We start from the raw sequence: 27,937 nt of genomic DNA, 5'->3' as shown, positions 1-27,937 counted from the left end.
TGGCTTCAGGGCCAATTGGGGGTTAACCACCTTTCTCAAGCTAACCAGAAAGAGCTACTCCTTTGCTGCAGTGGCTTCTGGATACTACAGGTGTTACTTTCAATGACCAATCAGGCTTCACAATCAGAAAGACCTGAAGACTGGGATGTTTGTGTATCACAAACTTGCCGTGGTTGGGATGAGGGGTTGGATGGGGGAGTGGGGTGTGGGGTCACATGTTTGGCACCAAGTTTGTGGTTCTTTTCTAAGTATATTACCTTAAAGTTTTGTCTAGATGTCTGTCTCTACCTCTAGACTATCAGCTTCTGGAAGGCAGAATGTTATTCAACTCATTTCTGTCCTCCTTTCTCCCCAGCATCTAGCACAGGTGCACCTAGCACCTAACACATGGCAAAATTCGGAAGAAATATCAGGGAAGAGTTGACATTGAAATGTATAAGCTAAAAGTAATTTAAATGTCTATCAACAATGGATAATAAGACAAATGCAAACAAGTGATCGCTATGTACTCATTAAAAATCAGGTTAGCATTGATTAAGCATGTGAGAATATGTCCGCAGCATAACATTAAGAAAAAAGGATAGTCACAGCACAGCTGTGGAAGGAATCATTGCTGTGTGTTGGCATGGTGTGGGGGGTCATCTTGTCCCAGATTGAACAAAAGGTTGGGTGAAGATGAATGCTGTCTAACACTTCCCCCACCCCTAAGCCATAGGTCAGAAATGAAGTATTTTTTGAGTGCCAAATTATTATCCAGCAATTGTCCAAAGGCGAGTCATATTTGTATACGAGGGTACTTCAAAAAGTTTGTGGAAAAATGGAATTAAAAGACAATACAGGGCCGGCCCTGTGGCTTACTCAGCAGAGTGCGGCGCTGGTAGAGCCGAGGCCACAGGTTTGGATCCTATATAGGGAGGGTGGGTGCGCTCACTGGCTGAGCATGGTGCAGACCACACCGTGCCAAGGGTTGCGATCCCCTTACTGGTCAAAAAAAAAAAAAAAAACAAATCCTTTCATGAACTTTAGACTGCTTACATAATACTAAATTTGTGTGTTAAATGGTTGCAGGGTTGTTATTTTATTTTTGTCTTTTTGTTAGAGGTACTGCAGTGATAAAGATTTTCCTGATTATTGCTTTTAACGTCTACTTAATTAATTTTTGGAGATAAATTCCCAGGGGAATGATAGCTGAATCAAAGGTATTCAATAAAATTTTCTGTGACTCTAGCTTGGCAATGCCAAATGGTTTCACTTTTTAGAAATTTGAGCCATATTTTTAGTTTAGAAACATGAATGTGTATTTATGAAGCACTTGCTTGCTGAGGTAACCATTATGTTGGATAGTTGAAGGTCACTTGGCAAACTGGGAATGGTGTTGGCTTAAGTATGTGTCTATGATTTTCCCTAAAACCTCCAGGGATGCCCTGACCTAGTCTCTGGTTCAATTACCTGTCCTTTGGCGCCGCCTTCTGGGAGATTCACTCATCAGCTGGTGTGGCCCCACCCAGGGGAGATGCATGGGATGAGATGGGGCCAGGTAGAGGGGCGCTGAGAGAAGGCTTGTGGTGGGGACTCAGGGGAAGGGAGTTTGCCTGTCACTCAAGGGCCCAGGTGGCATCTGTATGGAGGCCAAGCCTACAGGTCTAGCCCCCCTTGGAGTAGGGTCACTGCCACATTGCCATTGGTTATTTCCCAGTGAATAGTGCTGATCCTACCACTTCTCTTTCACCTCCCACCCATCACCCAGTTCATTAAAAATCCTCTATTAACTTCTTTCTGTGCACAGGGTAAAAGTGTAGCTCTAGCTTGGCACACAGGGCCCGTCAGGTTTCATCTTCATCCTGCCTCTCCGGACTTGTTTCTTCTAACTGCTCACGATACACCCTGTGGACTCCATCTCTGAGCTGTTTCATACCCCCAGGCCTTTGCCCATGCCATTGCCTCTGTCCGGAGTGCCTGGTCCTCCATTCCTCTTTGCAATTCAAAACTTTTCTTCAAGTGCTAACTCAAATATCACCTCCTGGAGGAAGTCATTCTCAATTCCCCAGGCAGAAGGTGTTCTGTCCTATGTGCCCTGAGAACCATGTGAGTGACACTCAGCTGGTATTCACAGTCCGTTGTGACAGTGCGTGATTCTCTGTCCCCTCACTCATCTCCACCCTTTGAGCTGGCCCTGTATCGTACTCATACTGCCTAGCGGAGGGCCTGGTATACTGTAGGTTCTTGAGAATATTTGTGGAATGAATGAATGAGTGAATGAATGAATGAATGTGTTTCATGACTGTGGAGTTTGGGGATTCACTAGTCAAGGGAGAACATCTAAGGAAGATGTATTTAAGTGTGTGTCTGACTCCACCTAAGCCCTGGAGCTGGGAGCATGAGGTCTGAGGCGGGGAGGTGGATAATGTGACCTTCTGTGATTCTTAGATGCTTCAGATCTTGCTCCTGGGGAGGTGGGTCCCTGAACTGGTTGAGTTAATCTTAGCAAGTAAGTGTCCTGATGTCATCTCAGGAATGCGATTAAAGCTTAGCTGAGCTGCAAAGAACCTATGAAGTCACAACACTGGCTGCTGTAATTGGAGGCACTGAAGATGGGCAGGATGTGGGGCTTGGTGGTAGGTTCCATGCACACACAGCTAATTCCTGCCTGAGCATCGGGGAATCTCCAGGATCAACCACAGGCCAGGACTGTGGATTCAGAGCAGCCTTCCCCAACAGCAACAGGTCAGTGCCTCTTCCAAGAGAATTGTGGGGGCTGGGTGGGCTGTGTTGGATCTGTGCAGGTTCTAGAAAGCAGAGATAGGCAGCTTACCTGTTTTGGAGAACATATATAGTGTGGATGGGTGTCCCAAAAGCATAACTGTGGCTCCAAAGGGGTTCAGGACCCTAAATTAAAAGCAATCCTTTGGGCTTGTTCTTAAAGACATTGGTTAAATCTAGTTCCTGGTGGATCAGTTTTGTGATCTCGGGAAATTACTTAAACCTCTCTGGGTTACATTTCCCCTCTGGAAAATGGGGGTAATGTTGCCTACCTCCTAAGGCCATTGTGAGGATTACATGGGATCCTGAGTAAAAGATGCTTCACCTGGTGCCTGGCTGGCTCCACAGGTGGTAGCAGCAGCGGTTGTTGTGCTTTAAGAAGGTAAGCCTGCACAGAATGCAGGGTGCACGGGTGACCTGACAGCAGGATAATCCCGCCTCCTGAAATCAGGAAGGCAGTGGGAGCGGGAGGTCACAGGCATCAGATGGGTGCTGCGTGGGGGCTCTGCGGGGGCCACGGGATGGCAGGGCTGAAGGGACCGTGCTGACAGCACGCTGACTCCTTTTCCGGAGGTTTGCACAGTCGAGGTACGAGTAAAGATAGGAATCTGTGTGTTATCTGCACATTCAGCTGAGAAAGAAAACAGCAACAACAACACAGCAGCAGGGCTGGGTTTTCCGGGTAGTATAGTTATTTTAATATTCTGTTTGTGGCACAAAATAGTTTATAGTAGTGGGGATCCTGCCTTTTCAAGGTTTTAAAGCATATTTCCATTGGAAATCAACATGAACACTGTCTTGCTTCAAGGAGTCTTTAGTTTCTCCCCATTCTTGACTTCAGGTAATTCTTAAACTGAGGGTAGGTTGGAAAGCAGGAGGACACAGCTCCTGTGCCCAGGAGGCCCTTAGTCCTAGTGAAGGGATGGAGGCCTGTCCTGAGATTTTGCAGGGAAGCTTCTTGCAGGGCAGCAACTTTCAGTCAAATTTGCAAGGAGTCAGGTGGAGTGCAAGACTATGAGCAGGACAGAGGGCAGAAGGGTCTTGGAGGAGGTACCATCTGCTATGGGCTGGCCCAGATGAGGTGCTGCTCTCTCCTCCTAGAGTCTCCACAGTCCCCAGCTGCTCCACCCCGGACTCTAAGGAGCGCTCACAGGCCTTTCCTTTCCTTCAGTGTTATCTGTCCCTCCTTGGGCCTGTGGGCTTCTTTTCAGGACCCTCGCCTGCTGCCCTCCATTTCATCCAAAACCCCTGCCCTGGGCTGGGGCCCAGCTGCCAGGATGGACACACCAGTAGAGGAATCCCTCTTCCAAATCATCCACTGCTACCACCAGTATGCAGCCCGGGAAGGGGACGTGGAGACCCTGTCCCTGGAGGAGCTGAAGTCACTGCTCATTGACAACGTGCCCCGCTTCATGGAGAGTTTGGTGCGGAGGGTCTGGGATCAGGGTGGGGGAAAAAGAGGGGACCAGGGCAGGGATATATGGCTGGTTATGGGGTTGGAAGTGAGTGGTGAGGGTGTTAGGTAGGGGGAGCCTTCTCCCATGAGAATCTCCAATTTAGGGGAGGGCAGGGAAGTAGTGAGGGAGTACAGAGGGCCGGCTCCGCACCAGAGGAAGAGACGGGTCCCAGGCCAGCTTTACTTCTTGTCTTTCCCTCTTCCGGAACTCCAGCCCAAGCATAGCTAATCCCTGAAACTCAGTCCTAAGCCCAAACCTGTTCATTCCTCTCCCGTCCTGCATCCTAAATACAGGCCCTAAACCTCCCCTCTGCCCGCAGGCCCATCCCTCTGCACCTTGGCGAGCCCTCTGCGCTCCAGCCCCTTCTGCTGGGTCTTGCACAAGCCTTCCCTTCCTAGTAGGAGCACCTTCCTCCTTCATCCCCAGAGTCTCTCAGACCCAGATGGGCCCAGCCCTGAAGTCCAGGCCCAGACACCCGCTCAGGCCTTGGCAATCTTTTCTGTCACCAGGCCCAGCCCTGTGATTATGGGGCTCCTTGGGGACTGCAAGGCTGGCAGGGGTGTCTGTGGGGTGCTGCCCTCTGTTCCATGCCTCATGGTCTCTGGACTGTCATCTCCAGAGGATTTTGGGTCCATCCCTTGACTCAAGGCCACTTCATCCCAGGAAAAGTTTATCCTTTGGTCACTTCCCCTCCTTCCTTGCCTAACTTTGGGAAATGTCAAGAAGACAGTCTTGCCCTCCGTTTACTGGGGTGAACCTCTGGGGGTTGCAGAGATGGAAAGGAACTAAGGTGGAAGGTCACTGTGGTTAGTCACCTGTTTCTGGGAAACTTTTTCTTTTCCATTGTAGACTGCCTGTCCATGGGGCTGTGCCAGGCCGGGCCAGGCACTGCATTCATGGGGCTCACAGGCCCACCCAGGCAAAGGGCCCTTAGAGACAGACACCTGGGCACAGATAGCAGGCCTGGGGAAGGTGGGCCAGGTGAAGAAAGCTGGCGAGAGCCTGGCTGAGGCAGGAAGCCTTCAGCTCTTCTCTGGTTAGCCAGCTTCTTTGTAGAAGAGATCAGATCACAGAAACAGGTGGTAGTGGTGGGTGGTGAAGGTACAGAGGCTGCAAACCTGCCCACAGGATGAGGGGCCCTCCACCAGGCCCACAGCTGATTACAGATGCAAGCTTCCTTCCCCCAAAGGCTTTTCAGGGCTCCATGCTGGGCTCTCCACACCCACCAACCAAATCCCTCTTCACCTGCCACTGCCTTGTACACTCAATGCTCACCTTGTCTCTGCCTGTCCTGTCTCCTGGCTGCACCCTGACCTGGACTTTCTTCATGCTGTCCCTTCCGTCTCCAATTCATCTTTTCTCTCTTCTACCTTCTTAACCTTCAGCCCTCAGGGCCATGGCGTACAGGAGGGCCACCCGATCTGGGACCTCCTGGGCAGCTCCAGTGCTCATGGCTTTGTCCTTTCCCTCATTCTGCACCCTATGTAGGTGACAGAGTCAACTGTCATAGGAATTTCACAGCAGGTGCCACAGCATGCACACATGACCCCACTTGGTGCTGGAACTGCAATGGACATGGGGGACAGGCAGATTCTGCCTTGGGGAGCTCCCAGTGTGGAGGAGGAAGCACCACCCTACCCTCAGGAAGCCCGGTCTGGGTGTCCCTCCAGGGAAGCATGCAGTTCAGCTGGGAAGACAGGCTTAGGCAGCCACTGACAGTGATGTGAATGGTGTCTGGGGATGCCAGGCTGCTCAGCACTGCTCAGGAGCTGCAGACCAGTAAGCAGAGCCCAGTTTCCTCCCTCTTTTGCACCCATGCAGCTCCAGGGCCAGTTACCTGAGGCCCCTACCACACTTTGGCCTCTTCCATCTGGTTTTGCAGCCTGTGGTATCCTAGCCACTGACTGTGTGAGGGAGGTGTTGTTTCCCGCAAGCCCCTTGCAGTCAGGGCCATGCCACTGTCACCTCTCCCATCCCAGCAGGGGGTAGAGGGCCCAGCAGGTGGGCTGTGTACCTCAGCAGGTGGCTGACCCTCTGCCTACTCCTCAGGGCCGCAAGGAGCCGTACTACATTGCAGAGTTGTTCCGGGCAGCAGACAAGAACAAGGACAACCAGATCTGCTTTGACGAGTTCCTCTACATCCTGGGCAAGCTAGTGAAAGACTACCACCTACAGTACCACCGGCAGCTGTGTGCATACCACTGCGCCCAGCACAGCCTCTATTAGAGCGGGACAGGCAGCCCTCTGCCCACTGGAGCCTGCCCCCAGGTGCTGGCTACGGGCAGCCCAACCGAGAACTCTGCTGTGTCTCTGTGTGTGTGCACATGTATGTGCCTGTCTGTGGAAAGACAGCTGCATGGAAGAGAATGAAGCAATTTTGTAAATATTTCATGGTTTTGGGCATCCACTATGGGTCCAGAAAAAGGAGGGTTGATTCCTTCCCTGGGGAACATTCCTTTTAGGTAGGAGACACATCTCTGCCTGCAGGGAGCCCCTGTCTGAAAGGGGAGGCACACCCCTGCCTCTGGGGAGCCCCTGTCTGAGGGGGGAGACACAGCCTTGCTCTCAGTTTTGAGCCTGAGAGGGAAGAGTCTTCTCTTGGGGAGGTGAGGAAGCCAAGCCTCCCCAGTGATGTTGCTGATTAGGAAGGGAGGCTCGAGGGCAGGGGTGCACTGCATGTGGACCAGTTTTTGAAGGTGTCCCTGCTCTGAAGGACAGCCACAATGAATCAGTGTACAAAGGTGGACTTGGGCCTGGGAGGGACCAGGATGCAGAGGGTGAGGCACATGTCAAGCAGAGGGAACTTCAATGGAAGTTCATAGAACTTCATAGAAATTCATACGGAATATCCAGGAGCAATGGGAAGTTTGCTTGGAAATTAGTGTCCATGGAGAAGAATAGTACAAAATCAATTTAAAGGGGTGGGTTAAGACCAGACTCTGGAAGTTCTTGAAAGCTGAGCATTGGAATTTGGGCTTTGTCCTTTAGCTAATGGGACCTTGAGTCGTTAAGTGTGGGGAGGAGGTGGGGGCCATGGGACCAGCTTTGTGCTTTCAGAAACTAGCTGGGGTCATGGAGTGCAGATCAGATCAGGGAGAGGCTAGAGACCCATTGGAGGTTCCTGCACAGCCTGGCAGGAGACAGGAGGACCAGGTGAATGGCAACATGCAGGCATGCAGGGAGGGAGTGGACACAGAGGAAGTGAGAACACAGAACCCCAGACCCCAGCGATGGCCTGAGGGAGGGGAGGGATCTACAATGACGCTGAGGTTCAGGAGTTGGTGATTGAAGGGAAGATGAGGCCAGAAACTGGCATGGGCATCATAGGCACTGGGGCATGAACTGGTTTGCAGGGAAGATGGTGCATTGGGTTTTGTGCATGCTGAGTCAGAGGCCGAGACAAGGGCAAAGCTGACAATCCAGCCCAGCGAACGGTAGACAGCTGTCATGGGTAGAGCAATGAGTGGAACCTGGGAGACTGTCAACCAGGGAAGAATTCCTGGAAGAGAAAAGGGATGGGCCTGGTCTTCACTAATGAAACATGATGAAGAATGTGGGAGTGACTCCCACCTCTGGGCTATTCATGATTCACTGATCCAAGTCCTCCTGTGGTCTTTGGCCCCTCCCAGCTGAGACCTGCCCAGTTTATCTCTGTATTGTTTTCCTGTCCCTTTCCTGGGAGCCCAGGAATCTGATGCAGAATCCCTGGAGAGGGTCTCCTCTTCCTTCAGGCAATGCCGAAGCCCATCACGGGTGGTTGTCTTTTCTGAGGATGGGTCTGGGAACCGGTATACTGAACTTATTGAGATAGGAACAATGGGTTTTAAAGTAATGATGGCAGATCATGGCATTTCTCACCTGTGCAATAACTGGGGGGTCATTGAAGGGGCTTTGTCTGGTCTCCTCCCCCAGCTGGGTCTGTGTGCAGAACAAGGTGAGCGGTGGCTGCCCTGGGAGCTGAGCCTGGGAGATGTTGTCTCTCATCAGTGAAGCTCTGAAGCAGAATGCTGCCCGGCTGCTCTCTGGGCTGGGCCTGCCGCCCCTCCATGCTCTCCAGTCTGCAGTGCTAGCCTTTAGACCCAGCTGGCCCCCACCTCTCTGGGAAGATGTCTGCATTTCCTTTCTCTCTGGACTTTCCCCTGCCGAGGCACACATTCTGCTGCATGGTAGTGTGTTTTAGTCTCTGCATTTTCCTCCAAGGCAGGATCTCCGCATCTCTGCACCTGCCCTGGGGTCAGCACGTGGGACACTCAGCTAGTGCTTGAGGAGGGAATGCAAGAATGGGTCTGCAGGGCTGGAATCCCATGACCTGAATCTGTGCTCGCTCCTGCAGGGCCCCTTGGCCGCATCTAGATGTGTAGAGACAGTGGCCTCCTGCTGAGGGGAGTTCTTCTTGCCTGTCTCACTTGAGGAGTGTTGGGTTCCATGGGCTTTGAGTTTTGAACAAGTTGAGTCCTCCTTGCCTCCCTCCTGCCCCTGCTGGGGATTTCTCCACCAGCTCTGCCTGAGCTGTCCTCATTTCCTTAGCCTCAGGGATGGGCTGGGTAAAGTCTATTGGGACACATACTCAGTGATTGAGCCCTTTCCTGTAAACATGACCAGGTTCTGCTTCCCCTTGGTTGCCCCACGTCCGTCCGTCAGGTTGGTTACAGCCTTTGTCTTTGCCTCAATTCGCTTACCCAATTCCCAACACCCATCTTCTGCGAGGTCAGCTCAGCCTGGCTCCTGCTCCCCCTGAAGGCCCCAAGGCTGTCTGTCCAGGGGGGTGTTTCATGATCTCACTGGCCAGTCTCACATCGTGCTGAGAGGAAGTCATAGCTCACAACTGTGACTGGACCTGGGCAACGACCTTGAGTAACTCCCCATGCCTCAGTTTCCCCTTCTATCAAATAGGGATAATTATACCTGTAATGTCCACTTGACAAGGTTGATGGGAAAATCAAATGAGTCAGTGGATGTACAAACACTTTGAAAACATGATGTGCTGCTTTGGGGTAAGGTGCTGTTGTGCCAGGTCACATAAGATAGCTTCTGGTGAATAATAGGTATGCTGTAAGGGCTGATCGCTGGTTGAAAACTTGTCATATTATATGTCAGAAATGACCCTATTTCCCTGTCTAGGGTTGACTCACCTCTTGTCAAGGAAGTTAGACTGCATTTGATTGATGGATTTATACCCTGCCTTTTTTCAAAAACAATTTAACGTGGCTGGCTGTAATAAAGAGAATTTCTGCATTACATAAGGAAAAGGCCAAAAGTTCAATTTTGCATTCATTCATTTCACTGCCACCAATAAATATTAATCTTACAACTAGTAAGTGCCAGGACATAGGAGTGTGAAAATAAATGTAGTTTCTTTTCTAAAGGGGGTCCTGGTCACAAAGAGAAAACAGACAATGAACAGATGAGTCATAATTTAGCAGGGCAAATGCTATGATGGATAAGGATTTGGGTAGCACAGAAGAGAGAAAAATTAACTCTGTATCGATGGGGTTGGGGAAGGAGGATCAGGGATGGACTCAAAACAGATGGTGCCTCAGCTGGACCAGGAAGGAGGAAAACATTACTGGGCTGAAGAGGCATTCCAGGGAGGGACAGGAAGTGAGAGTCATACAAATCACTTGATATAGTTAATGTTGTGTCTCTCTGTGGGTCTTGGTTTCCTCATCCGTACAGTGGGAATTACTGTAGAAATTAAATGAATTGATGCAAACAAGGAACTTAGCACAGTTCCTGGCACATGATAAATGCCCAATAAATGTGAGCTATTATTTTGTTGTTATTTGTTCTTTTTATTGACTGTGTTTGCTGTTATTGTGTATGCCAGCCACTGTGCTGGGTCCTGGAGAGGCAGATACCTACAGTCTGGGTCCTGGAGGACTTGTGGTCCAGCTAGAGCATCAGACACAGTTCTGGGGCAGTGCTCACAGCTTATACTTGCTCAGAGCCTAATTCAGCTCTTCTCTAACCACTTTACACATTTTTTTGTGTGTAAACTTTTAATTAAAATGTAATACACATTAAGAAAAGTCCACAGGTCGTAAATATTTTACATACATTATTAATTATCACAACAACACTATGAAGTAGATTTTTTTAAAGGTGAAAGCATTTAAAAATAAAAAAAATTTTAATTATGGCATAATAAACATATCATAAAATTTACCTTTTTTACCACTTTTAAGTGTACAGTTCAGTACTGTTAAGAACATTCATACTGCTGTGCAGCCAACCTCCAGAACCCCTTTCATCTTGCAGAACTGAAACTCTGCACACATTAAACAATTCTCCACTTCTCTTTCCTCCTAGTCCCTGGAAACCATCATTTTTTTTCTGTCCCTATGAACTTGACTATTTTGAGTACCTCACATACGTTGAAGTATACAGTATTTGTCTTTTTGTGATTGATTTATTTCACTTAGCATAATTTCCTCAAGGTTTATCCATATAGTAGCATGTTCAGAATTTCATTCCTTTTTTAAGGCCAAATAATATTCCATTGTATGTACATACCACATTTTATTTATCCATTTATCTGTTGATGGACCCTTGGGTTGCTGCCACCTTTTGAGTATTGTGAATAATGCTGCTGTGAACATGGGTGTGCAAGTATCCTTTTAAGACTCTGCTTTCAATTTTGGGGTGTATATACAGGAGTGGAATTGTCAGATCATATGGTAATTTTATGTTTATTTTTGTGAGTAGCTGCCACACTGTTCTCCACAGCAGCTGTGCGATTTTACAGTCCCACCAAAGTGCACAAGGGGTCCAGTTTCTCTATGTCCTTGCTAACACTGGTTATTTTCTGTTTTTTTAATTTTTTCTCTTTTTTGATAGTAGCCACCCTAATTGGTGTGAGGTAGTTTCTCACTGTGGTTTTTATTTGCATTTCCCTAATGATTAGTAATGCTGAGCATCTTTTCATAGGCTTTTTGGCCATTTGTATGTCTTCTTTGGAGAAATGTCTATTCAAGTGCTTTGCCCATTTTGACTGGGTTGTTTGTTTTTCTGTTTTGTTGTTGTTGTTGAGTTATAGGAGTTCTTTCATATTCTGGATATTACCCCCTTATTAGATATATGATTTATAAATATTTTCTCCCATTCTGTAGGTTGAAGGTAGACTCTTTAATCTCCACTTAATAATTGACACAGCAAGAAGGCACAGAGTGGTTAAATGATGTGCCCAAGATCACAGAGCTATAGAGGAAGTGGTACAATGAAGCCCAAAGGACAATAGAATCTTGAAAAAGAGGGGCTAATCCCATCTACTTCCCCAAGGAGGTGATGATGGCCTAAGCCCCGAAGAAGCACAGGGTAAATATTTGATGACCATGTGAAGGAAACAAAAAGGAGAGGAGTTTTCCCAGAGTCATGTTCTTGTCAGATCGCGCTCTGGGGTCAGATGCTCTGGAACTTGGTCTGGGATCTGATACACCTGCACTGGGAAACTGTGAATTGTTTCACCTTCTGGGCCTCAGCTTCCTCATCTGTAGAATGGGCAGGTTCTGTGCCCTTCCTTCCTAACAGGCATATTCTGAGGCTCTGATGAGATAATATGAACATGTAGTGCTTTGTAACATGAGAAATATGACATAAATCTTTAGCATTGGAAGCAAGTTAATCTGAGTGGCATTTTGCTAGCGGAGGAGGAAGGCTTTGCTTCTCCTGAAATCCTGGGCAATTGGCCACCTCCTCTTCTCTTCTTGAGCATGAAGCTCATCTGCCTTCTCAAACAACTCCTCTCCCCTCTCTGTCCCAGAGTGGGCTCCTCTCTTCAGCCCAGGCTCCTGTGGTCTGAGACACAATAATTTTCCTGGAGAGGGTTGAAGGGTCCCTACTGTGTTTATGCAGTGGCTCAGGGCCTTGTGCAGTGCAAATGGACTTCCCAAGCCAAACTTCGTGTCCCAGGGCATTGTGTTCCTCTAACTTCACAGGGCAGGAGAGTTGTGAAGGGCTGTGGGCAGCAGGATGGGGACTGATTTAGCCCTTGTCAACCACATCCCCACAAAGAGTTCAACCACCCACCCAAAGCAACAACAACAATAGAAATATTCCACCTTTCATAACTAAAACTGGCAGCTAGGACTAGTGTTCTTAACCTTTTTTACGCCTTTGGACCCTTTGGAGAATCAGATGAAAGCCACAGGGGAGTGGCACATACACACAAAGGGATGCATTCACCTCCAATTCAGTTTTGGAGATGTGTAGATGGGCCATAAAGGCATGGGATAAGCAATAGCAACAGTGGAGAGGGACTCAGGAGTGGGAGTCTGGCTGGACCAAATGAGTGGATGCCTGTGGCCCAGGAGAGGAGTGCTCACCGTGGCCTCTTCCTGGTTTCTCCTGCCGGGCACTACTGCCCAGCAAATGCCTTCCTCCTTCCCTTCCCGCTCCTTCCTGCCCATCAAAAATGTTCATTCTGCACAGTGATTGCCACATTCACCTGGTTGGGAAACCAGAGCCTATAGCAAGCCTGGAAGGGAGTAGCTGTCCCTGAATGGCACGAGGCCACGGGCAGCTGGCCAAGCCTACTCGCTATAAAAGGAAGCTGACGCTTAGCCCTGCTTGTCCTTTGTCAACTCTTTTTCAGGAGACCTGGTAAGTGGGACCGTCTGTGTCTGCCCCACACTTTGGGCTTCCCTTGGGGAGGGTTGGGAAAGTGGAGCATCCATCTCTGAGAGAGGAGAGAGAAAGTTCTGGAATGTCTAGGGCAAAGATCCAGTGCTCCTGGAGAAGGAGAGTGAGACAGGGATAAGGTGGAGTGGAGTCCTCTAGCACATTCCAGTGGGTGAGGGTACGTTTGTTTCCTAAGCTGGGCCCTTCTTGGGCAGAGGGTGGAGCAGAGGAGAGTTGTCAGGAACTTGGTGTGTGTGCCTGTGTGTGTCTCACACCTGTATCGATATCGTCCCAGCCCCTTCCCATCAGAGCCATAGCCATCTGGTGGGTTTAGTTATTTGGATGGTGCAGGCCAGGACAAAGCCATTACTTAGGGTATGAACCCTGAGTGTCCCCCTAGTCTCCACTCTGCCACGGGTACTGCAGGATTCCCCATGTGGCTCCCTCTTTCAGGTGGAACATATCTGGGCACCATGCTGACTGATCTGGAGAATGCCTTGGATTCATTCATTGACGTCTACCACAAGTACTCCCTGCTGCAAGGAAATTACCATTCCATCTACATGGACGACATGAAGAAATTGTTAGAGAAGGAGTGTCCTCAGTTCATAAAGGTGAGGAGGGGCTGGGTGTGGTGGGGTTCTCAGCCTGGCTCTGACAGTGCCCTGGGTCCCTGCTCCTTCGTGCTGCCCTCCGTAGATGGCCATGCCTCAGCTCTCTCTAAGATCTTTAACTCTGGCTTCTCCCTCCTCAATCCTGACAGAAAAAGAGTGCAGAAACCTGGTTCAAAGAGTTGGATATCAACAGTGATGGGGCAATTAACTTCGAGGAGTTCCTCGTAATGGTGATAAAGGTGGGCGTGGAAGCCCACAAAGAAATCCACAAAGAGTAGCAGAGCTGCTGGGAGCTGGGGCTGGGCCCCAGACATGTACCTGTAGAATAATAAAGTCATCAATACCTCAGTTTGCTCTTAGTCTCTTGCTTTTCTCTTGTGGGACGAGATTCTTGGGGGTGGAGGGAGGGTTGGAAGATCCAAAGGAAGAGGAAGATACCTCTGCTGTCCCCACCCTCACCTCTCACAAGCCTTAGTGCTTTACCACATGTTTGGTCTCTTCTCTGCACTCTCCCCAAACTGTTCTTGAGTCTTTTCCAGCCCCACAGTCCAAGTCATTGGTTCTAGGACTTAAGGATTCTAAAAAGCGCATAACACTAGAGCTGATCATTTTACTAGTTGTTCCCAAGTGGGTGATTAAGGGAAGAGGGTGATGTAAGGAAAACTGATACTGTTCTCTAAGCCAAATTTTAGTTTCTAGTCAAATGACTTAGATGTGGCTCTTGGGAAATTAGGGAGATAGCTTTATAGGAGTGTGTGTGTGTGTGTGTGTGTGTGTGTGTGTGTGTGTGTGCGTGCGTGCGTGTGCGCGCATGCGTGCGTGTGACAGAGAGAAGTAGTCTGATTCTGTGTGTGGCGTGACTACAGGTGGATGATGTTTAAAGTCTTACATTAAGTTACACTAGGAGAGCATCCTGGCCCCACCCTTGTCCTTAGGGATTTTGGAAGCTTTCCCTCCTCCTCTACTCCCAATTTCCCAACTCGATTAAATAATAAAAGAATGGGCAGATAGGCCAACATGTTAATACAACTCAACTCAAAGAATAGGTTACTGAAATGTTGCCCTGTGAGATTCTATGCTCTGGTGATCAGTGAATTATCCAAAATAACTTCCCAATCATTATATCCATGGACTTTTCTAAGGGCCTGGTAAAATGGGGAGGCCAGAAGATGAATGGGCACCTTTGACAAGAATCTAATCTCCAAATTGGATTTTCATGCTGTGGTTTAGGAAATTTTCTGTTGTCCCCACTTAGGTGCTGGAACAGTGGTGTTAGTGGTGATGAGGAGGGTAATACGCTGTCATCAGAATTACTAAGCCAGAGTTCTTAACTTGGTCTGTCTATAAGTTTCTGAAATGGAATTAACGTTAAATGCATCCCTTTGTGTGTATGTGCATACGAACACTTCCCTGTGGCTTTCATCAGATTCTCCAAAGGGCCCAAAGGTCTAAAAAAGGTTAAGAACACTTGTCCTAGCTGCCAGTTTTAGTAATGAAAGGTGGAGTATTTCTATTGTTGTTGTTGCTTTGAGTGGGTGGTTGAACTCTTTCTGGGAACGTCGTTGACAAGGACTAAATCAGTCCCCATCCTGCAGCCCACAGCTCTTCACAACTCTCCTGCCCTGTGAAGTTAGAGGAACACAATGCCCTGGGACACGAAGGTTGGCTTGGGGTCCCTTTGCACTGCACAAGGCCCTGAGCTACTGCATAAACACAGCAGGGACCCTTCAACCCTCTCAGGGAGAATTATTGAGTCTCGGACCGCAGGAGCCTGGGTTGAAGGGAGAAGCCCAGCTCTGGGATGGAGGGGAGAGGAGTTGTTTGAGAAGGCAGATGAGCTTCATGCTCAAGAGGAGAAGAGGAGGTGGCCAATTCCCCAGGATTTCAGGAGAAGCAAAGCCCTCCTCCTCCGCTAGCAAAATGCCACTCAGACTAACTGGCTTCCAGTGAAGATTCCTCACTTCAGATCACTGGGCTTTTAGTTTGTAGTAGACATTAATCATATTAAAATGCAAATGAGCAAGGACAGGTAACAGCTTAAAACTTTTCCACCACTGCATTCATTACTAGCCAGTTTTATTATCAGCTAACATATTAGTGAACATGGTTGGCAGGCAGGTGAGAGTTAAGATTGGGACCCAAAATGAGATGAGGAGTCTAGTCATTGGAATGTGGGGATGGGCCCCTGCTGGGGCAAGTAGAAAGGCCTAGGGATTAAATTGCCTCCTTCTAGTTTGCTGAAGGGTATCTTCATCCATCCCTCAAAGCCAGAGGTTCCACCCAAGTCAGGAGTATGGAATCCACTCTCTGCATTGCAGAAATAGGGATTATGCCGTTCTGAGAGGCACCACAGTGATCTTGCTATAATTTCCTTCAACACATAGTCCAAAAGTGAGTAGCTGGCCAAAATGTGGCCCAGGCAAAAAAAATGAGCAATGTTCCAGGGTTCACCAACCACAACACAGGCCTCACTTAACATGTAGGGGATGGAAAGAGAGAAAAGATAACTCAGGAATACACAGAAGCAGAGGGCACCCTGATTCTGCCTCTCAGTTATCCACAATTAGTGGTGGCAGTGATAGTGGTGTGTGTGTGTGTGTGTGTGTGCGCTGTTGTATGTGGATATGTCAGGGTTAGGGCGGGGAGCAACATATCCCAGTGCCTTTGATACCCTTTGAAAATGCGCTGTTGGACTTTCTGTTAATGGATTCTTCAGGGAGAGATTTACTCTTATTAATTCTGTTTGTCTTTAGTTGAAAGTTCAAAGAGCTTGATTTCTCGGAGCCCACCCAGAGGGATTGTGGGGAAGGTGGCCTAGAAAATCCTCTGGAGTTTCACCATAAGTGATGGGCAATGGTTGTGAACTGGATCGATACTGGGCTGTCCACAGCTGGTTCCTGAGATCATGGCTGGGCAGGGGAGATGGTCCACCTGGCATTTGCAGCCTGGAGAAAGAGGAGATGAGGGAAGCATTTTTTAGAAGCTTCTTGGAGGAGTCAGACTTGGAGATTATCATTTACAAAAAAGACTGCGCCCATTACAGGAACCACTGGGCAGAGTCAGACAAGGCTTATGGCCCAGAGCAAGGTGATTTGGTTTCCTGTTTCCCCAGCTACAAAAGAAGAACAAGGCAGTGGGAAGTTGAGAAATAAGTTGTTTAGCAGGAAATCTCATGCAACGATTGAGCCCACAAAGAAGACATTGGTTCACCAATTGAGGCAAATCCGGCCACTGAGATTTCCGGGGCTGTAAGGACGACCTGTCTGAAATCTTGCTTCTCCATCCAGGTTCTCCACCAAGGTTCCTGACTTCAGCTGAGTTCCTAGTGGTTGTAACAAAAGTCCTAAAGCGTACAGAGAAGATCTGAAATGAAGCAATTGGTCTCCAGCAGCCTGGCGAAAGAGCTTATTCCAATGGAAACAACTTCCCTGTACATTCTCCACTTGGGAACCAGAGCCATTTTGCTTGGGTACAGATCCCAGCCCATCTTCTGGCCTCATGACTGGGGGAATTCAGTCTAAATTCAAAGAGGCTGAAGAGGAAGGGGAAAGCGACTAGCACCTACAGGGCTCCAGCTGTGTGTCAGTGTGAGGGAAGCAAACCATCGTCTCAAACCTGGATAAAGACAAAATGGTGATGGCTTATATTTTTGATCTCATGATAGAGCCTGTCTGAATAAACACAGGTCTTTGCTACTTGTCATCATCTGACACTTGTGAGAAAAGTGTTTGGCAATGTGTGTTTGATGAACATTCCCAACAAATGCAGAAGTAGACAGCTGACACCTGCTGGAAAGGGTAACGCGGTTTTACAGCCTGGTCAAGATGTTAAAACCAAAACTGTTATGGTTTTTATCACTCTGTTAAAAGTTAAAACAGTCTTACATCTAATTTAAGAACCTTAGTTAGGTATTCCTTTCCTGACTGTCTTTATATATTATCAAATATTCTTTGAACAAGCCTTTTTTTTTTTCTTTTTAAATCTTCCTTGCTGATTCTCTCCATTAATGAATTAAGACAAAGATTCTGATATGGGCCCACTGTGTTTGTTGATAATTTTGCTTTCTAGCATGAGACGTTGTGGTAGTTTGTCTTTTTTATTTCTCATAACAACCCTATCAGAGGTAAATACTCCTTCCATTTTGTATATGAGCAGACTCAAGAGGTTAAGAAACTTGACTAAGTTTCTAATCTGCTAATCCGCCAAGTGGCAGAGCTAGGATTAGGTCCCTGGCTGTCTCCAGGCAAGAGACCTGGTTAAGATATGAAAATGCTCTTCTGTAGCCCATGTTCTGTCTTGTGTGTGGAGAGAGCCAGCCTGCCTCTGTCTGCCTTTGCAACCTCTTACTCCTTGCTCACTGCAGGGTCTCTTGGGCCCATTTCCCCTGTCTAGGACTTCACTAGACACATCTCAGGGCCTGGAGTGCTGGTGGTTTTTCCCGGTGTGAGCAATCCTCCATGTAAGGATAATCTTCCCACATACACAGCAAGAGAACCAGCATTTTTATTTCCTTCGACTCTCAGGGGTTTCCCTAGTAACAAGTGCCCCTTCCTCCCAGGGTGGAGGAGCCTTCCTTCCCGTCTTGGAACTTTGGAAGCACTGCTGAATCTGCCACCCACGTACGAGTATTCAGAGCTTTCCCCTCCAGACTCAAGTAGTCCATGGGTGGCTCATTGCCAATCTGATGGGGGTCCCAACAGCCATCAGCGATTCTGACCAGGGAGTGACACCCTCAGTGTGGGTTACCCTGAACACAGACATGAAATCAGACAGATTTTAAACATCACCAGTAGCATGGGAAGGTAGGTACGTCGTGCGTCTTCACCCTACCACCTAACTTATAAGTAAACCAGACGCCGGCTTTCTTCAATGGGCTAGAGACTCTTATAACGACTGCTCCTTGACTGGAGTTACGTATGCTCCCCAGGTTTGTGTATTCTTTTGTGGGATGTATGGGGCTTGTCATCTGAGGGTGACTGCTTGTCACCCTCAGGTGGGGCATGCTGTTTGGCAATATTGGGTCCTTAGGTGTTTGTGCAAAATGATACTCTAAACTGGAAGGGCCCACACTTCTGACATGGCAGGGTTGCCTGGGACATCTTGCCAGGAAGACAAATTGACAGCTGGCTCCCTTCTGCTGTCTCTGTCCTCATACCTGGCATATGCTCATGCATACCCTGGGAAAAATGGTACCCAACTTGTCAATTACTGTGGCAGAGCTTGCTAATGCTACCACCCCAGCTATTTAGGACAATCAAGGCTCAGTGAACTCACTAGCTAAGGTGGTGATGAATAGCTGAACAGCTCCTGATTATCTGCTGGCAGAACAGGGTGACATTTGGTTATTACCAACACCTCCTGCTGAAGCTGGGTGACACAGTGGGAGAGGTGCAGAAGCAGGCCCACCCCTTGGTTGCAAAGTATGGGGCCATCCGAGGGATTCTTCTCTGACCTCTTTGGCAACTTCATCCCTGGGTGGCTGGGATCTTGCTGTAGGTCGCTTCTCCAGGCAGGCCTGGTCATCCTCCTTGTGGTAGTGGTCCTCCTGGGTCTGGTGAAATGTATTCTGGCTATGGATCAATGAAATTGCATTGAGATTGTGTCAGTCAACGTGTTACATGGATCTGAGAGACAAACTTTGCCTCGAGATCTAGGGAGGTCGGTGGGCATATGAAATGAACTAGCTTTGCTAAGGGTTGGGGGATGGACTGCAGGACAGGTCCTCACATGGCCTTGGCCAACCCAGCAATCCCACTTGCCTCCCCAGGTATAAAACCCAGGGCAGAGTGCTTTTGTAGCCTGTGATATTGTGAAATATTTACTTGGTCTTCCTGCCTGTTTTCTGAAGTATATCTCCTACAATCCTTGGACTCTCTGCAGTGGTAAGAGTGTCTTTAGTATGCTACTGGATGGCTGGTGGCTGGGACCTCTAAATAGCTTCAGAATAGGGACAGGTCATCAGAAAGACCAAGACATAGTTAGAGGGTTAGAACATTCAGCTCTATACCACAACCTCCGGGAAAGGGAAAGGGGCTGAATGTTGAGTTGATCACCAATGGCCAGTGGTTTTATTAATCATGTATATGTAATGAATATTGCATAAAAACCCAAAAGGACTGGGTTTGGGCAGCTTTCAGATAGGTGAACGTGGGGAGGTTCCTGGAGGGTGGCGCACGGAAGGTCCACACCCCTTCTCATATACCTTGCTCTCTGCATCTCTTCCATCTGGCTGTTATTATTTGCTTAATAAATGGGCAAATGTAAGTAAAGTGTTTCCCTGAGTTCTGCGAGCTGCTCTAGCAAATTAATTGAGCCCGTGGAGGAGGTTGTGGGAATCCCCAATTTATAGCCAGTTGACCAGAAGTACAGGTGACAACCTACTCCTTGTGACTGGCATCTAAACTGAGGGGCAGCCTTGTGGGACTGAGCCCTAAACCTGTGGGATCTGTCACTATTGCCAGGTCAATAATGTCAGAATTGAGTTGAATTAGAGGACACCCAGCTGGTGTCCACTGAAGAACTGCTGGATTGTTGGTGGGCAGAAATCCCCACACACATTGTGGTAACCAGAGGTAAAGTGTTCTGTGTTGTACTGAGTATATAAGAGTAGGAAAAACACTTTGGTTTTTTGCTATATCACTCTTACGGTCCCTCAGCTGCAGTGCAATATGGGGCATGTGCAGACAAAACTACCTGCCCTGAGCAGCTCTCCTGAGCCTTGGGCATCAGTTTGCCGTGATCCCAGGCTTCTGCTGTTCCTTGCTGCCTGTCTGTGAGTAATAAAGTTGCTTTGCTTAAACTTGTGCTCTGTCTCTCTGGACTCTTGTGCAAGTGGTGAAGTATCCAGTGCACAGTGAACCAGCTTCACAGGTAGTAGTTACCCTAGTCCAACTTCCTAGCTCTTTCTAACCACCTCACACAGGGATTGTGATGGGAAAGTAGAGGGATGGCATAGAGGTACTGGTCTCTCCCTTCCTGAAAACCTGGGATCTGTTTTGAACATTGATCCCCTGCTCCAGTGACTAGCTTTGTGTCCCAGGACAACAGAAGGAGAGGACTCCCTTCCTATCTCCTTAGCCTTGTTTCCTCCACAGACATAAATGACCTTGAACTGGATACTCCATTTACCAAAACTGAAGAGCTGGCAACCTACTCTGTTAAAGTAGCAAGAAGCAATGCCCTGCCTCCCTGGCACTCCTACCTCTGTCCGCAGCTTACCAGGGAGCAGATCTCCTCCCAGACTGTAAGCTCAGAGAGGGCAGGGACAGTGTCTGCCCTGTCTGTGGCTACTCCCCCCTTGCCTGCCCAAACAGTGACTAGCAGATAACAAGGGCCAGTAAGCATTTGCTGGGTGAAAGAACCTGTGCCCCCTCCCTCTTCTGTGACTGCTAGTGGCTAGAGTGGATCTGAGGCTGCAAGCACTAAGCTCTCTCCATGTCTCCGGGGGTGGAATCCCTTTAGACCCAGAGCCTCATAGGCTTTAAAGCGACTTCACCCCCTTTTACTCTTTCTTTGCATACCTGGGAGTTCATTTCACTCTTGGAGATGGTAGCTTTAGCGAAAATGTCACCATTAGGGAAGGACACTCATATTTATTTAGTGTCTGGGTAGAGACTCCCCTGGGTAACTAATCTGGAGAGTAAAATCCAGGTTGGTGGGCTGCCTTCTGCCCCATCTGGCCACTCCTCCCCATCCTAAGCCGCCAGTGCCCTTCCCCACTTCTTGGATGTGACTAAAAGAGTTGTTTTGGTTGCCATAAGTACATTTTTTTTGGTAACTTTAAATTTTGATATAATTTCAATTTGATGTAATTTAGTTTAACATAAATTCAAACTCACAGAAAAGTTGCAGGTATAGTACAAGAAATTCCCATATGCCTTTTACCCAGATTTACCAATTTAAATCATTGTTTCTTTACATTGTGAAAACTTGAAGTTACCTTGATATGCTTTTTTCAAGATGTTTACATGATCACATGTTTACATGATTCAGTTCAATTCTCTTGAAGTTCTCTTTTCTACTTTAGAGTACATATTTATTTCTAGTTGATACTGGAGGAGTTAGAACTAATTCATGTTTTTACTAGTTAAACATTTTTTAAATGTCCTAGGTTTCCCACCATTGTCACAGTATTTTGGTTAATTTTACAGAGAGAGTTGTGAAAGTGAATTTGTATCAATTTGGCTCCAAATTTATTTGAAATGTTTGCTTCTTGTGTAGTGTTCTATTACTTTTTGTACATACTGACTTTAGATGTAGCAATATTTTTAAAAAAATTCAAAGGCTATTTTGGAGTGCAGTTTTGGATTTATGGAAAAATTGAGCAGAAAGTAGAGTTCCCATAAACCTCCTCACCTCTATTATTAACATCTTGCATTAGCATGCTACGTTTGTTGTAATCTACGAGTCAGTATTGATAATTATTATAAACTAAAGCTCATAGTTTACGTTAGAGTTCCCTCTTTAGTGTTGTATATTCTCTGGGTTTTGACAAATGTATAGTGACACGTATCTATAATAATCACATGTATCTGTGTGATTTCCATTGGTTACCCTGAGCGTCAGGCTTCCTGCACAGTCCAGGCGATGAGGAATCCCTGCCAAGTGGGGAAGAAGACAGGACTCACCCAAGGGACAGCCGGGAGCTGTGCTGGGTGCTTGCAGAGAGTGACCTCCCTTGTTCCCCCACAGCCTTGTTGGGTTGTTGGGCACAGATTGAGAGGCCAGTGCTCGGGGAGGGTGAGAGGAGCTCCCTTGGGAGGGAAAACCGGAGTAGATGGCTCCTCTACCAGGTGGCATTTGTTAGGGCTGAGAGAGGGATGGTCTCTTTGTCTCTCTGGGAGACTCTTGGTGTCCAGTGGACAGGCCCCCCTGAAAGCTGACTCTGGACTGGACACAGGTGTTCACATGTGTGTCAGCTGAGCTGGATGACCCAAGTCCATGCTGGGTGGATAAGGGCAGAGGAAGGAAAAAATCTAAGTATCTCACTTTACTGTTTTCAAGCACTGTCTCACATATTCTCCCAGTTGAGCCTCATAACCTTGGGAGCTAAATGAGGCCGGTGTGCTGACCCTACAAATGAAGAAACAGGCTCACAGAGGTCAAGAGCTTGCCCAAGGTCCAGAGCTGGTCCCAGGCACTCTCTCACAGCTTCGCACAGTGGCCTGAAAGTGGCCCTGGTGTGCATGGGCCCACCCTGGGGTGGCTGGTTTCAGCTTGACTCAGCACCTTCTTCCCCTTCACTTGCGGTGAGTCCTCTGTGTTCTGAATCCACTTGATTCTAAGTTCCAGGAGGGCCACCACGTCCTCTTCTTGGTTGGTGTTGCTTCCCGTCCTGAGCCTAGCACAGAGCTTTCCACATTGTGATGTGGGGGTATAACCTACACTGACAAAAGAATTTCTGAAGAAGTTAATCAAGAATTGACTGTTTTAAGGGCTAACCAGTTAGCTCAGTTGATTACAGCACAACCTTATAACATCAGGGTCACAGGTTTGAATCCTCACACTGGCTAGCTTCCAAAAAAATTAAAAAAGAAAAAAGAATTGACTGTATTAGGAAAATGGCTTGGAAAAAAGGAGATCAAGTTCTTATATAAGATTGTCTACATGTATAAAAAATTATGTTTATTTTTAAAAAGTATGAGCACATTTTTTTTTTAAATAACAAAAGCCTATGCTTATTTTAGGAAAAAAATATTTACAACAGTGGCAAAAGTTTTGAAGGTAGAAAAATTTGGGTTTGACACTTAGAAAAGTTATTTAACCTTTCTGAACTCATGGGCATACTATTAGCACCCACAGGACTGTTCCGAGAACTAGGTGGGGGTCTGTGTGGAGCAGTGTCTAGCATGCTGTGAGTGCCCAATCCATCTTCCCTTTTTTTTTTTTGTCTTTTTCGTGACCGGCACTCAGCCAGTGAGTGTACCGGCCATTCCTATATAGGATCCGAACCCGCGGCGGGAGCGTCGCCGCGCTCCCAGTGCCGCACTCTCCCGAGTGCGCCACGGGCTCGGCCCCCATCTTCACTTTTGAAGAAACATAGACTTTATTTTTTAGAACAATTATAGATTTACAGAAAAATTAAAAAGATAGTGTGGACAGTTCCCATCTGAGTATACCTGTATATAGTTTACGCTACTGTTAACGTTTTACATTATAATGGTATACTTGTTAAAACTAATAAACTACCATTGATATATTATCATTAGTTAGGTTCTATACTTTATTCAGAATATCTTAGTTTTTAACTACTGTCCTTTTTCCTACTCTAGGATTACACGCTCACTTTGTTGTTGTTATCATTTTTGTTATAATAGACACTCAACAAACGCCTCTCCCCTCTCCTTCCCTCTCTAGGCAGGAACCATCCAGGCAGTGAAACTTGTTTTCTTAGCCTTTTATTAGGTAACAGGGGGTGGAGCTAAACCTGAAGGCTGGGCCCTGGCCCAGGGCTGAGAAATGTGCAGGTCACTGGTGTGTGGAATGGGTGGGGTGGGTTGGGGACTTTTGTTTCAGGCTGAGGAGGAAGGTGAGATTCAGGGTGAGTACAATCTGAGCTGCTCCTATTGCAGTCAAAACCACAGGTCTGAAGCTCCTCTTGAGCAATAGAGAGCTGTCCAACAATTGCCTCACAACGAATGAGAGATTTCTTCACCCAAGCATGATTATGAAGCTTGTAGCACCGTATAAAAACCTCCTTAGCTAAGCACCCTTCACCAGTGCTGGCTTCTTGCTATAGCTCCACACTCCTGTGCATTGAAGGGTAAGTGCCCTTTCCCTGGCTGGGTCCTCAGGTGGTCCACAGGGTGGTGATTGCAGGTGGCCACTTTACAGTCATAGGATATTGGAAGACATAATCTTCTGCTTGTCTGAGCACCTCTGAGCTGACACTGCATTTTAAACCCAAGTAGACTAGCTCTTGCTGTGCTAGGTAGACCCAGCCCCAGGACTTAGGGTGGCTAGGCAGGGATGGGTGGTGACTATTTGTAAGGGATGTGTGGCCAAAGCACCATCACCTGGGGTAAGCAAACAGCCTGGCCAACTACAGAACCCTTCCAGGGTGAGTCTGAGTGAGGAATGCCCTCCAAATTATCCTCCCAGGTGGATGAGGTGCTGTGAAACACCATGGGAAATCGAGGTTGATTGTTTTAGGCTTCAGACAGTTTATGTCCTTCTCTTCCCCACCCTACCCACAAATGAGACCTCCCTTGTTTCCTTGAAGGTTAACGTGAGGCTGGGAAGATGACTAAGCTGGAAGATCACATGGAAGGGGTCATTAACATCTTCCACCAGTACTCAGTTCGGGTGGGGCATTTTGACACCCTCTCCAAAGGAGAGCTGAAGCAGCTGATAACAAAGGAACTTGCAAACATCCTCAAGGTAGGTGATACTCCTCTCATGCAAACTTGCCTACCTCCTGCACTGAGAGGAATGGCAAGGCCTGCGGGAGGATGGTGGGACAGGACCGGAGTGGGTGGGCTCCAGTATGTGCTCCCAAGCCTGCGATCACGCTGCAGTGGGATGGGACCTCTGCCTCTCTCTCTCAGAAACTCACTCTTTCACCTTAGACTCTACTTGGCTCCTTTCTCCAGAATTTGTTTCCTCATATGTAAAGTGGGGTTTATTAGGGCAGTGGAGGGCTGGATTGGGTGAGCTGCAGAGCATCTTCCAGGTGAAGCCTTCATGACTCCAGGATGGTTCATGACAGTTGTGTCTTCTGTTTTGTTGCACTGGATTCCCAATACAGCGTTGGCTAATGAGCTGATGTTCCTTCCTAAGCTGAGCTCCGGGGAGGCCTGAGAAAGGGGGTGGGTCTTGGGTGGAGCTTCTGAGCTCAAAGTCTCTGCTCTCCTTTTCTCCTAGAATACCAAAGATAAACCTACCATTGACAAAATATTCCAAGATCTGGATTCTGATCGAGATGGACAGGTCAGCTTTAAGGAATTCATGTCCCTGGTGACCTCTGTGCTGGAGACTGCCCATGAGAATATTCACAAAGAGTAGGAAGCTCTCCAAGGTCTTTCTTCCCAGCAATATCCCTAAGGTTCTTTCCTTCCCCTCACCAAAGCCCATCCTTGCCTGAGGGGAGTGAGAATTAATAAACGTGCAGATGAAAAGTTCTTAACAGTGTCTGTGCACTTTTTTCCCCATGCCCAAACTTGATCACACCTCACTTCTGCTCTTCCAACAGCCTCATTTAGACTCCATGGGCCCCTGCTCCATTTGTTCATTTGTTCACCAAATGTGTGTTGAATGTCCACTATTTGTTCATTCATTCATTTATTCATTCGGCAAATGTTCACTGAGCATCTATGATAGCCAGAGACAGTAGACACAAACTCCTTGTCCTCTTGGAGCTGGCATGCTATTGGGGAGGGGATAGAAAATAAATAAACAGGCAAACAAGTAAAAATATATCTTATTATGTTACACTTGTAGGTAATGATAAGTGATATGAAGAAAACCAAAGTAGGGAAGTAGGGTTGGGTGGAAGGGGAAGGAGGGGATATTGGTTTGGGGGGTATTTTCAAGGTAGGCATTTGAGCTGAAATCTGAAAGAAATGAAGGAGAGCAGCTTGCAGATTTCTGGGGACCAAGAGTTACTGGCAGAGAGATATCAAGGCCCTGAGGTAAGCACAGGCTCGGCCTGCTCAAAGAACAACCCAAAAGCCAATGCACCTGGAGTGCAGTAACTGAGATGGGGAGTGTTGGGGGATATGGGAAATAGGAAGCAGGTAACATAGGCTTAAAGATCATGGGGAGGACTTTGGACTTAATTCTAAGAATGCTAAGGAGCCACCAGAGTGTTTCGAGCAGGGGAAGAAATATGATTCCATTTATGCTTCAAAGGTTCACTAGGACTGCCTTTGCGGAGAGCAGATTGTAGGGCGCAGGCAAGAGTGGAAGCTGGGAGAGCAGCTAAAGACAAATTCCCTAGAGCAGTGCCATCCAACAGAAATATAATGTGGGCCACACAGGACATTTTAAACTTACTAGTAGCTACATTAAAAAACATGAAAAAAAGAGGAAGCTAGTTTTAATGGTATATTTTATTAACCTAATAGATTCAAAATATTATTACTTCAACAATATAAGAATTATTAGTGAGATATTTTACATTCCTTTGCTTTAAGCCTTTGAAGTCCAAAGTGTATACACTTCCAGTGCATCTCACACTTCTGGTCATATTTCAAGTGTTCAGTACTCACATGTCACTCATGGTGACTGTCTTGGACACTGCAACCCTTGATCATTAGAGAATGAAGCAGGGTTGAACTGGGGTGGTGGTAATGGTGGTGATTAGGGATGGACAGATTCTGGATATATTCTGAATGTGGAAATTGAAAAATCAATGATACTCCAAAAGTTTTTTCCTGAAATGTTGGGTGGGATGCTGGGGTACAGAAAGACCAAAGCCTTGCCTTAAGACATTTCACTCTAGTGGGGAAAACCTCATTCATCAGAAATCCCCGTGCAATGTCATACATGTTTTGTCAGAAGTAAATATAGGATGTCGTGGGAAAATAGGAGGGTGGCCCAGCCTTGGGGGGTGGGGTCACTTGGGCTTCCTGAAGGAGTGGACACTTGGTCATGAAATTGGGGTTGAATCTTGAGAGTGGGAAAATGATGCACAATTTGCATGTGGGCGTGGGATAGTAAAGAATATCTTCTTTGCTTCTCTCAAAGCGGAGAAGGAGCAGAAAGGAATTGGGAAGAACAAGGGAGAAGGGACCAGGGAGAAGGGTATTATGCTTGGTCCAACATAGGGTAAGGGGAGGGAAGACTTCTCTGGCCAGACTCCCCATGCAGGTCCAGGCAAGGTTCTTTGTTAAACACTCCCCTAGGACCACACTGCTCTCCTTTGGGGCTCTTCTCTCATTTTGTGATTCTGTATCCATTGCTGTTATTATTTATTTCATATCCATCTCCTCCAGTGGAGTAGGTTGTTTGGGAGCAGGTGCTCTGTCGCTAGCATCGGCATAGTGCCTGGCATGAACTAGGTGTTTCCTATGGTGTGAATGTTTGTGTTCCCCCCAAACTCATGCTGAAACTTAACCCCAATGCAGCAGTATTAAGAGGTGGGGCCTTTAGGAGGTGATTAGGCCATGAGGGCTCCACCCTCATGAATGGATTAGCACTTTAAAAAAGGGCTTGTGGGGGCAAGTTCACCTTTCTGTGCCTTCAGCCATGTGAGAACACAGTGTTTGTCCCCTGCAGAGGACAAAGCAACAAGATGCCATATTGGGAGCAGACAGCAGCTTTTGCCAGGTACCAAACCTACCTGTGCCTTAATCCTGGACTTCTCAGCCTCTAGAATTGGGAGAAATAAATTTCTATTGTTTATAAATTACCCTGTTGGTAGTATTTTGTTATAGTAGTGCAAATGGACTAAGACAGTGCTTTATAAATATTTCTTGAGTGAATCTATAAAATCAATCAGGCTGTTGGTTTGAATCCCTATAAATAGTCCCAGGGAAAACAGGAAAGAGC

General features: G+C 47.4%; 3 protein-coding genes across 3 annotated transcripts; all 3 read left to right on the top strand.

The window, feature by feature from the left end:
• Positions 1-4,037: 4,037 nt before the first annotated feature.
• On the top strand, positions 4,038-6,443 carry LOC134384277 (protein S100-A15A). Its single transcript, XM_063105841.1, has 2 exons — positions 4,038-4,184; positions 6,267-6,443. Exons 1-2 carry the CDS (start codon positions 4,038-4,040, stop codon positions 6,441-6,443), a joined length of 324 nt encoding a protein of 107 aa, XP_062961911.1.
• A 6,356-nt stretch (positions 6,444-12,799) lies between these two features.
• Positions 12,800-13,784, top strand: S100A8 (S100 calcium binding protein A8). The gene is made up of 3 exons (XM_063107054.1): positions 12,800-12,815; positions 13,287-13,447; positions 13,597-13,784. Exons 2-3 carry the CDS (start codon positions 13,307-13,309, stop codon positions 13,723-13,725), a joined length of 270 nt encoding a protein of 89 aa, XP_062963124.1. The 5' UTR covers positions 12,800-12,815; positions 13,287-13,306; the 3' UTR covers positions 13,726-13,784.
• A 10,378-nt stretch (positions 13,785-24,162) lies between these two features.
• On the top strand, positions 24,163-25,566 carry S100A12 (S100 calcium binding protein A12). The gene is made up of 3 exons (XM_063107161.1): positions 24,163-24,209; positions 24,669-24,826; positions 25,310-25,566. Exons 2-3 carry the CDS (start codon positions 24,689-24,691, stop codon positions 25,448-25,450), a joined length of 279 nt encoding a protein of 92 aa, XP_062963231.1. The 5' UTR covers positions 24,163-24,209; positions 24,669-24,688; the 3' UTR covers positions 25,451-25,566.
• Positions 25,567-27,937: the final 2,371 nt, after the last annotated feature.

The sequence above is a fragment of the Cynocephalus volans genome, chromosome 8 (genome assembly GCF_027409185.1).
Source record: "Cynocephalus volans isolate mCynVol1 chromosome 8, mCynVol1.pri, whole genome shotgun sequence".
In the NCBI taxonomy this organism is placed as follows: Eukaryota; Metazoa; Chordata; class Mammalia; order Dermoptera; family Cynocephalidae; genus Cynocephalus; species Cynocephalus volans.
Note: the sequence above shows the minus strand (reverse complement) of the source record. Positions and strands in the feature narration are given on the sequence as shown.

Coding starts and splice junctions, on each gene's coding strand:
- LOC134384277 (XM_063105841.1), top strand. CDS start 4,038: ATGGACACACCAGTAGAGGAATCCCTCTTCCAAATCATCCACTGCTAC. Junction 4,185..6,266: donor CCCGCTTCATGGAGAGTTTG/GTGCGGAGGGTC, acceptor CCTACTCCTCAG/GGCCGCAAGGAGCCGTACTA.
- S100A8 (XM_063107054.1), top strand. CDS start 13,307: ATGCTGACTGATCTGGAGAATGCCTTGGATTCATTCATTGACGTCTAC. Junction 13,448..13,596: donor AGTGTCCTCAGTTCATAAAG/GTGAGGAGGGGC, acceptor CAATCCTGACAG/AAAAAGAGTGCAGAAACCTG.
- S100A12 (XM_063107161.1), top strand. CDS start 24,689: ATGACTAAGCTGGAAGATCACATGGAAGGGGTCATTAACATCTTCCAC. Junction 24,827..25,309: donor AACTTGCAAACATCCTCAAG/GTAGGTGATACT, acceptor CTTTTCTCCTAG/AATACCAAAGATAAACCTAC.